Genomic DNA, 11,823 nt, shown 5'->3' with positions numbered 1-11,823 from the left:
TCATCCCTTGAGTTTTGTGGACACTCCCAACCACTTCCTTGAAGGCAACTGTAGTCTGTTAGAGAGAGAGAGAGAGAGCCCCTCAGGGGTGAATTCTTGTTTTTCACAAAGAACCTTTCTTTAGATTTTTTGAAATCTTCACTTTGTTACTTTCATTCTACATTCACTGAAGGTCATCAGACCAGCTTCTGTATAGATTGTCTTGATGTCAGCACCAGAGAGATCATTTTTAGCCATGATCAAGTCATCCAGGGTTATATCATCAGCCAACATCATCCTGCTTGTGTGGTGTACTTCTTAGTGTTTTTGTTGAGTAGGGGAACTCAATTTTCCTGTCAGTGAGGTCTGGTTTGAGAAGTGTGGGATCCGAAGTCTCTGTTTGGTTTGTGGCCATGATAACTTTCATGTCACCCCTTGAATCAAATCCCTCCAACTGGCTCAACAGTTCCAACATCGTTCATTGAATTTCTCTCTCATCACTGGAACTTGAGTCTTATCTTTTTGTTCCAATGGCATCAATTTCATCAATAAACGTGATAGATGATGTATGTTCTTCCACAATTGGAAACAATTCCTAAATGAGTTTGGGCTTGTTCCCTAGGTACTTCTCAATGAGTTCAGAGCTAGCCACTCTCAAGAAAGTGGCTGAGGTTTGGTTTGCTACTGCTTTGGCTAATAAGGTTTTACCTGTGCCAGGTGGATCATAGAGAATGTCCCCCTTTGGGGGCTTTATACTCATCTCTTAGTAATATTGAGGATGAGTGAGAGGAAGCTCCACAGATTCCTTAATTTCCTGAATTTGGCTGTCCAACTTCCCAGTATCAGCATAGGTTTCCTGGGGGTCCTTTTCTACCTTCATCACTGTGACCAAGGGATCCATGTCATCCATGAGCACCTGTATGACAGCATGCACCTTGTGGTTGAGCAGGATGGAGCACCCTGGTTCCACCAGATCCTTGTCTACAAAGGAAAGAATGCAGATGTTGTGCTCTGAACCCACTGATGTAGACACAATGGTTTGATTGTCATCAGTGATCTCTTCTATTGTTCCTACCGATATTGGGGTCCTCAGATCATTCACCTTCAATCAGTCTTCCTGTGCTCTTCTTTGTTTTCTCTTTTTAAAAAGATTTATTTATTTTATTTTTAAAAAACATTTTGTATTTAAATTCAATTAATTAACATATAATGTATTATTGGTTTCAGGGGTACAGGCCTGTGATTCATCAGTCTTATATAATACCCAGTGCTCATTACAGCACATGCCCTCCTTAATGTTGATCACCCCATTACCCCATCCCTCTACCCACCTCCCCACCAGTAACCCTCAGTTTGTTTCCTATGATTAATATTCCACTATGGTTTGTCTCCCTCTCTGGTTTCATCTTGTTTTATTTTTTTCCTCTCTTCCTCTATGATTCTCTGTATGTTTTCTTAAATTTCATGTATGAGAGAGATCATATGATAATTGTTTTTCTCTGATTATTTCACTTAGCATAATACCCTCTGGTTCCATCTACGTTGTTGCAAATGGTAAGATTTCATTTTTATGGCTGCATAATATTCCATTGTATATATATATATATATACCACATCTTCTTTATCCATTCATCTGATAAGGACCTCTGGGCTCTTTCCACAGTTTGGCTATTGTGGACATTGCTGCTATAAACTTTGGGGTGCAGGTGCCCCTTTGGATCACTACATTTGTATCTATGGGGTAAATACCGAGTAGTGCAATTGCTGGGTTGTATAGGGTGGCTCTATTTTCAAGTTTTTGAGGAACCTCCATACCATTTTCCAGAGTGGTTTTACCAGCTTGCATTCCCACTAGCAGTGTAAGAGGGTTCCACTTTCTCTGCATCCTTGCCAACATCTGTCATTTCCTGACTTGTTAATTTTAGCCATTCTGACTGGTATGAGGTGGTATCTCATTGTGGTTTTGAATTGTATTTCCCTGATGCCAAGTAATGTGGACTATTTTCCCATGTGTCTGTTGGCCATTTGTATGTCTTCTTGGAGAAATGTCTGTTCATGTCTTCTGCCCATTTCTTTTCTTTTTTTTTTTTAATAGATATAAGGATATGACCAGGAGTCTCTCTTTTTTTTTTAAAGATTTTATTTATTTATTCGACAGAGATAGAGACAGCCAGCGAGAGAGGGAACACAAGCAGGGGGAGTGGGAGAGAAAGAAGCAGGCTCATAGCAGAAGAGCCTGATGTGGGGCTCAATCCCATTACGCCAGGATCATGCCCTGAGCTGAAGGCAGACGCTTAACCACTGTGCCACCCAGGCGCCCCTTCTGCCCATTTCTTGATTGGATTATTTGTTTTTTGGGGTATTGAGTTTAATACTTTTTTCTTTTTTTAGGTTTTATTTATCTATTTGAGAGAGAGAGCGAGAGAGCACATAAGCAGGGGAAGCAGCAGATGGAGAGGGAGAAGCAGACTCCCCTCTGAGCAGGGAGCCTGACATGGGGCTCGATCCCAGAATCCTGGGATCCTGACCTGAGCTGAAAGCAGATGCTTAACTCACTGAGCCACCAGGTGCCCCAAGTTTGATAAGTTCTTCATAAATTTTGGAGACTAGCCCTTTATCTGATGAGACATTTGCAAATACCTTTTGCCATTCTGTCGGTTGTCTTTTGGTTTTGTGAACTGCTTCCTTTTGCTTACAAGAGCTTTTTATCTTGATGAAGTCCCAATAGTTTACCTTTGCCTTTGTTTCCTTGCCTTTGGGGACGTGTCTAGTAAGAAGTGCTGTGGTTGAGGTCACAGACATTGCTGTCTGTGTTTTCCCCTAGGATTTTGATGGATTCTTTTTGCACATTTAGGTCTTTCATCCATGTTGAGTCTATTTTTGTGTATGGTGTAAGGAAATGGTCCAGATTCATTCTTCTGCATGTGGCTGTCCAATTTTCCCAACACCATTTGTTGAAGAGACTATCTTTTTTCCATTGGATATTCTTTTCTGCTTTGTCAAAGATTAGTTGACCATAGAATTGAGGGTCCATTTCTGGGCTCTCTGTTCTGTTCCATTGATCTATGTGTCTGTTTTTGTGCCAGTACCACACTGTCTTGATGATTATGGATTTGTAATAGAGCTTGAATTCCGGAATTGTGATGCCACCAGCTTTGGTTTTCTTTTTCAACATCCCTTTGGCTATTTGGGCTCTTTTCTGGTTCCATACAAATTTTAGGATTATTTGTTCCAGTTCTGAGAGAAAAGTTGATGGTAATTTGATAGGGATTGCATTGAATGTGTAGATCACTCTAGGTAGCATCGACATTTAAACATTTAAAATTCTTCCAATCCACGAGCATGGAACGTTTTTCCATTTCTTTGTGTTTTCCTCATTTCTTTTATGAGAATTCAATAGTTTTCAGAGTACAGATTCTTTGCCTCTTTGGTTAGGTTTATTCCTCGGTGTCTTATCGTTTTGGGTGCAATTGTAAACGGGATCGACTCCTTAATTTCTTTTTCTTCTGTCTCACTGTAGTGTATAGGAATGCAACTGATTTCTGTGCATTGATTTTATATCCTGAAACTTTGATGAATTCCTCTATGAGTTCTAGCAATTTTGGGGTGGAGTCTTTTGGGTTCTCCACATAGAGTATCATGTCATCTGCAAACAGTGAGAATTTGACTTCTTCCTTGCTGAGTCAGATGCATTTTATTTCTTTTTGTTGTCTGATTGCTGAGGCTAGGACTTCTAGTACTATGTTGAACAACAGTGGTGAGAGTGCATATTCCTGCCGTGTTCCTGACCTTAGAGGAAAAGCTCTCAATTTGTCCCCATTGAGATAGATATTTGCTGTGGGATCTTCATATATGGCTTTTATGATATTGAGGTATGTTCCCTCTATCCCTTCACTGTGAAGAATTTTAATCAAGAAAAGATGCTATACTTTGTCAAATGCTTTTTCTGTATCTATTGAGAGGATCATATGGTTATTGTCCTTTCTTTTATTTATGTAGTGTATCACATTGATTGATTTATGGATGTTGAACCACCCTTGCAGCCCAGGAATAAATCCCACCTGGTTGTGGTGAATGATCCTTTTAAAGTACTGTTGGATCCTATTGGCTAGTATCTTGGTGAGTACTTTTGCATCCATGCTCATCAGGGATATTGGTCTGTAATTGTCTTTTTTAGTGAGGTCTTTGTCTGGTTTTGAGATCAAGGTAATGCTGGACTTGTAGAATGAGTTTGGAAGCTTTCCTTCCATTTCTATTTTTTGAAACAGCTTCAGTAGAATAGGTATTATTTCTTCTTTAAATGTTTGGTAGAATTCCCCTGGGAAGCCATGTATCCCTGGACTCTTATTTTTGGGGAGGTTTTTGATTACTGCTTTAATTTCCTTGCTGGTTATAGGTCTGTTCAGATTTTCTACCTCTTCCTGTTTCAGTCTTGCTAGTTTATAAGTTTCCAGGAATGCATCCATTTTTCCATATTGCCTAATTTGTTGGCATACAGTTGCTCATAATATGTTTTTAATTGTCTGTATTTCCTTGGTGTCAGTTGTGATCTCTCCCCTTTCATTCATGATTTTATTTATTTAGGTCCTTTTTCTTTTGGAATAAATAGTGAAGAGTGATGCCTTCTGGAAACTGTTATGGAAAGAAGAGATTTCAATCCTCTTACTAATTTTTCTCTAAAGAACAGTGACCACAAATGGCCTCAAGGAATCACAGTGGCATCACAGAGTTCATTCTTCTCTGGCTGTCTACTGACCCCCATGTCCAGGTTCTGCTCTTTGTTCTGTTCCTGATAATTTATCTCCTGACTCTGCTGGGGAACCTGCTGATAATACTCCTGATCCATACAGATTCTAACCTCCACACACCCATGTACTTCTTCCTGAGCCATCTCTCCTTCCAAGACCTCTTCTATTCTTCAGTCACTGTGCCCAAGCTGCTGGAGAACCTCCTGTCTCAGAGGAAAGCCATCTCAGTAGAGGGCTGCCTGGCTCAGGTCTTCTTTGTGTTTGCCACTACAGGGATTGAGGCTTGCCAGCTCTCAGTGATGGCCTATGACTGCTATGCTGCCATCTGCCACCCTCTGGACAGGTAATGAATAAACAGCTATGTGAGAGGTTGGTGTGGGGCTCTTGGTTAGTGGCCTTTCTGGATGCACTCATGAACATCCTCCTGACTTTGAATATGGACTTCTGTGAGCTTCAAACCATCCACCACTACTCCTGTGAGCTGCCTTCCCTCTTCCCTCTCTCCTGCTCCGATGTCTCCACCAACTCTGCAATGCTACTCTGCTCTGCCCTCCTGCATGTCATTGGGACCTGCCTCCTGATCTTCTTCTCTTATGTCCGCATTCTCTCCACCATCCTGAGCATCAGCTCCACCACAGGCAGAAGCAAGGCCTTCTCCACCTTCTCCTCCCACCTCACCGCAGTGATCCTGTTCTACGGCTCGGCCATTGTTCGCTATCTCATGCCAACCTCAGGCTCACCTCTGGAGTTAATCCTCTCCATACAGTACAGTGTGATCACTCCCCTGGTGAATCCACTCATCTACAGCTGGAAGAACAAGGAGGTGAAAGCAGCTCTGAGAAGAATGATGATAAAATATCTACAATGTCTCAGCACAGAAGAGATAAAACATGAAAGAAACAAAGTAGAACTGCAGCAAGAAATCTCATGACTGACATTAAGTTCCTGATTTCCTGTTTTGTCACATGTTGCAATGTGCATTGCTGATTCTCCCTTTTTAAAAATTATCAAGGAAAGTGCTAGAAGCTATTTTGTTTTCCATGGCTCAGAATCAATTCTATTCAGACACAGAGCACATAAGTCAGAAAACCTTCTCAGCTTCATAGATTTAGTTAATAACATGTCAATTCATGATTCACATTTTTTAACATCATTCAAACTATGATGGACCCTGAAATATTTTGTGTGCTGAATATTTAATTTGAATTAATGTGTCTGGGGAAAGATTTTATAGGAATAAAATATCCTAGGTCTCTAAGAAAGGGAAAACAAAGACTTGGGCTTTATGGGGTGGAGGAAAGAGTTGTGGCTGGTGATAAGGTCTCTGGAAATAGGCAGAAATAGAAAATGTGGCCAACAGAAGGAAGTCACAATTTACTAGGTATACTAATCTCTATTGCTTTCTGTTATTGCCATAGTAAGTTACCAAAACTTCAGCAAATTCAAATAACATCCACTTATTACCTTACAGTTCTCTAGGTCAGAAATTGGAGCAGACTCCACTGGGTTCTCTGTTTAGGGTCTCACAAGATCAAAATCAAGGTGCTGGCTGGGTTGGGCTCTTCTCCACAGGCTCTGGAGGTTCAGATTGTTGGCAGAATTTGGTCCCTTGAGACTGTAGGTCTCAGGTCCCCATTTCCTTGCTGGATGCTGACTGGGGATCATTTGTCCTTATTGAAGCCCCTTCACTTCTTACATGGTCCTCTCCATTTTCAAAACAGCGTGTCGCCTACTTCTAACCTTCTGAATCTCTCTCATGTCCCCATCTTCTACCATCTGGAGAAAACTCTCTGCTTCTAAAGGACTGATAATAGATTAGGCCTACCTGTATAATCTCATATTTTAAGGTCAGCTAGTTTGGGACTTTCATTACACCTACAAAATCCCTTCACAGCAGTCTCTAGATTTGTGTTTGAAGAACCACAGAGCAGGAATCTTGAAGGGCCATCTTTAGAATTCTGCCTTTCACAGCATGTAAACATATAAACTAACACTCAAAACAACAAAACTAACAAACACAGAGCATAAAAGGGAATAAAGCTAAAATGATGAGGAGAGGGGAGAGCTGTGGAAAGGGAGAGGACTCAGTACAAGCAAATCGTGCTACATAGAGATGGAGAAGGAGTCAGTCTGGAGAGGGAGATCTCTGAGAAGCTGTCAAATACAGAGCATCTGTTTGTCCCAGAATATGTATGGATGTAGGGAATTCACTGCATCAATGCCTGGGACTGATCATGAAGAAAGACTTTTGCCCTGAATTTACAATGAAACCAAAATACAAAAAATGTGCCTACACAAGGTCTATGATGACCTCTTTCCACTTTGGAGGACTCTAAGCCCCGTGGTCCTTCTTATCTGTCTGCACGCCTCCCACTTCTTTATGTTCCTGTGCCCACCTGGTGCCCTCAAACCACCCTCTGCAGAACTCCACGGGCCTTCTGCCTAAAGGATATTTGTCTAAGCCATTTTTGCCAATTATCAATTCTTCTTGGAAAACATTCTCTTTCGATCTATAATTACCTAACTTTGGATTTTCATATAAGGTAAACATGTTTCAACCCATTTCAACATTCTGTTTCATTTTCAACTTATTTTCCTGTTTTGCTTCTTGCCTGAGTACTAGAAATAGTCAGTCTTGACTGCATTATTACCCAAGATAACAATATTTTATAACATCCTCAGCAGAGGAGTAACATAGAACCACTAAGGAACCTTTAGGTGTTCATGACTATCTCTTGTCCTGCAGTACACAAAAGCACAATAAGAGTTAATATGTCAACAAAATTTTGAAAAGAGTACACACTTGAATGGAATAGCTCACTACCTCATGTATACAATGCAAAGAAAACATTTTATTACCTCCTTCTGAAAACAATCTGCATACCCAAAAGCATTTTCTCTAAGCTCCCACACCACACTTCTCTAGGATACCAGATTTGTTTTAATTCAGTAACTTTAGTGTGCTTTGATATGTATATTATAATGTATGCTTGATATCACATATATTTAAGTTAAAAAAATCAACTGAGTAAATTTTAAAGATCTAATTGGCTTTATTAATTAATTCATGAATCGGGCAACATTCCGTCTAGCAAGTAGAAGGGAGCTCCAAAGGGAAGGCTTTCAAAGGTGGAGAGGGAGTGGAAAAAAGGAAATTATTAGGAAAGAATCCATTGTTTTAGGCAAGGTTGCTCTCCTAAGGAGAACAGAAGGGGCCTATCAGTAAATTTCCTAGTGTTGACCGGGAAATTCCCATGCTGACTGGCTAAAGGTTACCTTTCTGGGAGGTTGAAACTGCAGTTAGGTTATGTATTAAGTCTTGGTTTACTGACATGGGGCCTTAAGCTAAGTGATGGCATTTGGGGCCTGTGGTTTTCTTTTTAAAAATACACACACACACACACAAACACACACACATTTAGTGAGCACTAAATACATGCTTAATATTATAACTGTACCAAAAAGTAATTTTGTTACCAAAACCCAATTTTGGCTGCCTGTCACTCAAAAGGCCAATACTCAAGAGAGGAGTTTTGACTGAAAAGGAATATTAGCTTTATTCAGGAGGCTGGCCACCTTTGGAGAAGGCAAATTCTTGTCCAAAAGCCAACTCTGAGGTTTCTGCCTGGCCCAGAGAGTTTTAAAGGGGTTTAATCAGCTAAGGGAGTGCGGGGGTCTGTGACATTTCTTTATTACATGCAGGCTTGATGATGACAGCTACAGAGTTATCTTGGTGTTCTCAGGTTGTGCAAGAAGGTCCGGTCCCTTGGTGCCCCGGGGTGGTTGTTCAAGAGTATTCTGTTCTTTCTGTAAAGGAGGGCAAGGTCTAAAGAGGCACAAAAGAGGGTTGGTAGAGTCATTTGTGCAACCTTAAAAAAGAAAAACATTTTGCTAAAAGATTGCTGGCCAATGCAGTTCCAAGACAGACTTGCAGGCCTCTGCGGCTTGGGAAAGTTCTGGTCTTTCATTCCCCAAGACCAGTGGTCTGTAAATCTCAAAGAAAGCAAATTAGTTCTGTTACAGATCAAGGGCCCTAAGTCAGCAAGCAAGGAGTGTATTAATTTGCTAACCCTTAATTTAACCCTTAAGACTGGATGGAGTGCTGCTATCACTGTACCGAATAATATACTTAAATGACAATATTATTTGTTCCAAAAACTCCACCCTTTTAAAAGAATCTTATCTAGCATACTATAAGACAATATCTATAATATGTTGCCTGATTTTATATCTTAAATTGAATGTTATGAAAATTTTTCTTTCAAGTAGGTGAGAATGAAGCAACTAAAACAAGGAGATTGTAATATGACTGTGTTATTTTCTGTTTCTTCCTTTTTGAATTCTGGTTTCATTAGAATTTCTCAAGATTAAAAGAAAAAAGCTTACTAATTCCGCAAATGCTGTATGAATCCAAGGTTTTAAATCAGTTAGGATACTTACACCTCTAGGGAGGAAACATACCTTTTTCCTCTACCATTTCATGTTCATGAGTGAGACCCCTGTAACAAAAGACAAATTAACAAGAGAAAAGGATACAAATTTATTTAAGATAAGTTTTGTGGGACATAAGAAAAGGAAGACCAGAAGAAACAGTTAAACTCGAGTGGGTTATTTTCCCAGGTTTATTGAGATATAATTGACATACAACATCGTGTAAGTTTAAAGTGTGTAACATATTACTTTGATACACTTATATACTGCAATTTGATTCCCACCATAGCTTAGCTAACACCTCACAATGGGAATATGTTGATCAAAGGGTACAAACCTGAGTGTTTTTACAGAAAGACAGGAAAGTCATGGAAAGATGTGATAAGACAAAGGTGAGCTAAGTATAGTAAATGGGAATGGGGAGGTGGGGGCTGGTAATTAGCAAGGCCTATTCAGATTCCTCTCTGTGTCCCTTCACCTTTGGCAGTAAGGATGCTCCTTTCCTCCAGGTATAGAGGGCACTTCTCACATGAGGGTTTTATAATTTCCTTTAGGCAAAGATCAGAAAGTCCTTCCTGCACTTGCCATTTCTCAAATTCCTTCAGAATGAAATATTCAATACTCGAAGGGGCTATATTTTGGGAGAGTGATCTTACCCTAGGCTATAACTTCAACACAGAAGTTCCAAAAGACCATACTGAATAGAATCATCTGAGGCTCTTACAAATTGCAACTTATCTAGTTAATGAGTTTCAAACTGGGCTTCAAGCTATGACTTCAGGGAATACAAGACATTGGCGCCTTCACCTCCTAGGTTGCCAGGCTCAGTCAGCCAATTACTGACTGCGTAATCTATATATACCCTCTTCTCAAGGGTTTTCGGGAGAATCACTCACTATCCAGACTCTTCTATGACAGTGTTTAGAATCAGAGAGAAAATGAAATAAAGAGATACCTTAGTGGTTGGGCCTATGACCATTGGAGGGAAGCTCCTCACAGTTTTTGTTGAGGATTTGATAGTCTTACCATGTAATGAGTAGGAGAGAAAGGCAGGACAAGGCCAGAGCTCAGAAAATTCTTGTCTTGAAGCTTCTACCTTTAGGACTATCTAGCCTTGGGGTAATCAGTTTTCTGTTCTCACTGTGACTTCCAACCAGGAAAAAAAAAATAAAAGGACTGATTGTCTTTCCTGTAACGAATCTACAGAAATATTGGTTCTCATGCGCATAGAGACCATCCCAGTCCAGATGAGATCCCACCATGAAAAGACCAAAGCGACAGGAAATCTTCTGAATCAGAAAATGCCTGGAACTTGGTAATGTCCACTATGATTGCTCTGAAATTTCTCCTCTCTCCTTTCTGGTCCCTATCTTTCACTCTCCTAATCCAGCCTTCTTTTCCTATCTTCTCATTAACTTTCCGTCTGCTGGAGATTGAGGTCACTGATGCAGGAATCACATTTTCCATACAGTGGGGCCTTGGACCTAAGCAGCTACGTGGGAAGATCTCTCTATCCTCAATGAGTTACTTTGAGCATTGGGATCTGGCACATCTTGCATCCTGGGTTCAAACTCTGCCCTTGTCTGGGCTCTAATAGTTCAGTGAAACCTGGGACCAACATGTGGAAGTAAAAATGTCAAGATGGGGATAGTGGAGAGTACCAGAGTATACAGTAGGTAACATCAGCAGATAACATCAGTAGAGGAAACCCTCTTCTAGGATGCCAAACCACATGTACTATAAAAAGCTCTCTCTCTCTTTTGCATTACAAACTCCCCTTGGCCCCAGTAGATACTGATGATATGAAGCACACAGAGAGAGGAGCAGATTCTGAACAGGTTTGAGGAAAAATATCTGGATTCAAAAATATCTGGATTCATTTTTCAGTTCTTTCCTATGATTTCATCCCTTCTCCCCAGTCGAGGTGCCTATCTAGATATCCAGGGTCTTTATGCCACTTACCACTGAGTAAACAAATTCCTACTCCATCCCACCTCCATTTGGTCATGGAGAATATTCCCACATTCAGTGAATAGAGGAAACACCTGACCTCTCTCTCTTCTCATTCTCAATAATCCATCAATCCCAGCGTTTGTTCAATTAACTGACATTTAAAAAATTAAGTATATGTGTTGGAGAAATTTTCAAATTCTAGAAAAGAATGATCAAAATTAATTATGGCTATTTATCATGATGGTTATTTTGCTATTGAAGATAAGTGCAGAAAATACTCATTTGGGGGCACCTGGGTGGCACAGCGGTTAAGCGTCTGCCTTCGGCTCAGGGCGTGATCCCGGCGTTATGGGATCGAGCCCCACATCAGGCTCCTCCGCTGTGAGCCTGCTTCTTCCTCTCCCACTTCCGCTGCTTGTGTTCCCTCTCTCGCTGGCTGTCTCTATCTCTGTCAAATAAATAAAATCTTTAAAAAAAAAAAGAAAATACTCATTTGATAGGAATTGACAAATTCAGAGATGAGAGCCTCCTTAAAATAGACTTTTTTCCTGCAATTTTCTCTCTTTGTTTACTGAATCAGAGTTAATTTGGGCCATCCTAAACTACAGATACACCACAAGACAGACTGAGATGTAATCTAGATCTAAGTTCTAAGTCAGATCTCTGTGAATAGTCTGGGGATCTCTGTGAATGTTTAATATTAATAGTGGAG

General features: G+C 40.4%; 1 protein-coding gene and 1 pseudogene across 1 annotated transcript; one reads left to right on the top strand and one right to left on the bottom strand.

Annotated features, from left to right (window-relative positions):
• Window positions 1–4,118, bottom strand: LOC123794575 (26S proteasome regulatory subunit 4 pseudogene; annotated as a pseudogene).
• Window positions 4,119–4,675: 557 nt separating this feature from the next.
• On the top strand, window positions 4,676–5,658 carry LOC123794576 (olfactory receptor 8S1-like). The gene is given in 2 exon segments (XM_045800741.2): window positions 4,676–5,063; window positions 5,066–5,658. Coding segments are annotated over 2 exon segments (981 nt in total).
• The last annotated feature ends 6,165 nt before the right edge of the window (window positions 5,659–11,823 follow it).

This window comes from Ursus americanus, chromosome 25 (assembly GCF_024610735.1).
Source record: "Ursus americanus isolate L20-20 chromosome 25, mUrsAme1.1.p, whole genome shotgun sequence".
Lineage (NCBI taxonomy): Eukaryota > Metazoa > Chordata > Mammalia > Carnivora > Ursidae > Ursus > Ursus americanus.
The sequence above is the reverse complement of the archived record's forward strand: the minus strand, read 5'-3'. Positions and strand labels throughout refer to the sequence as shown.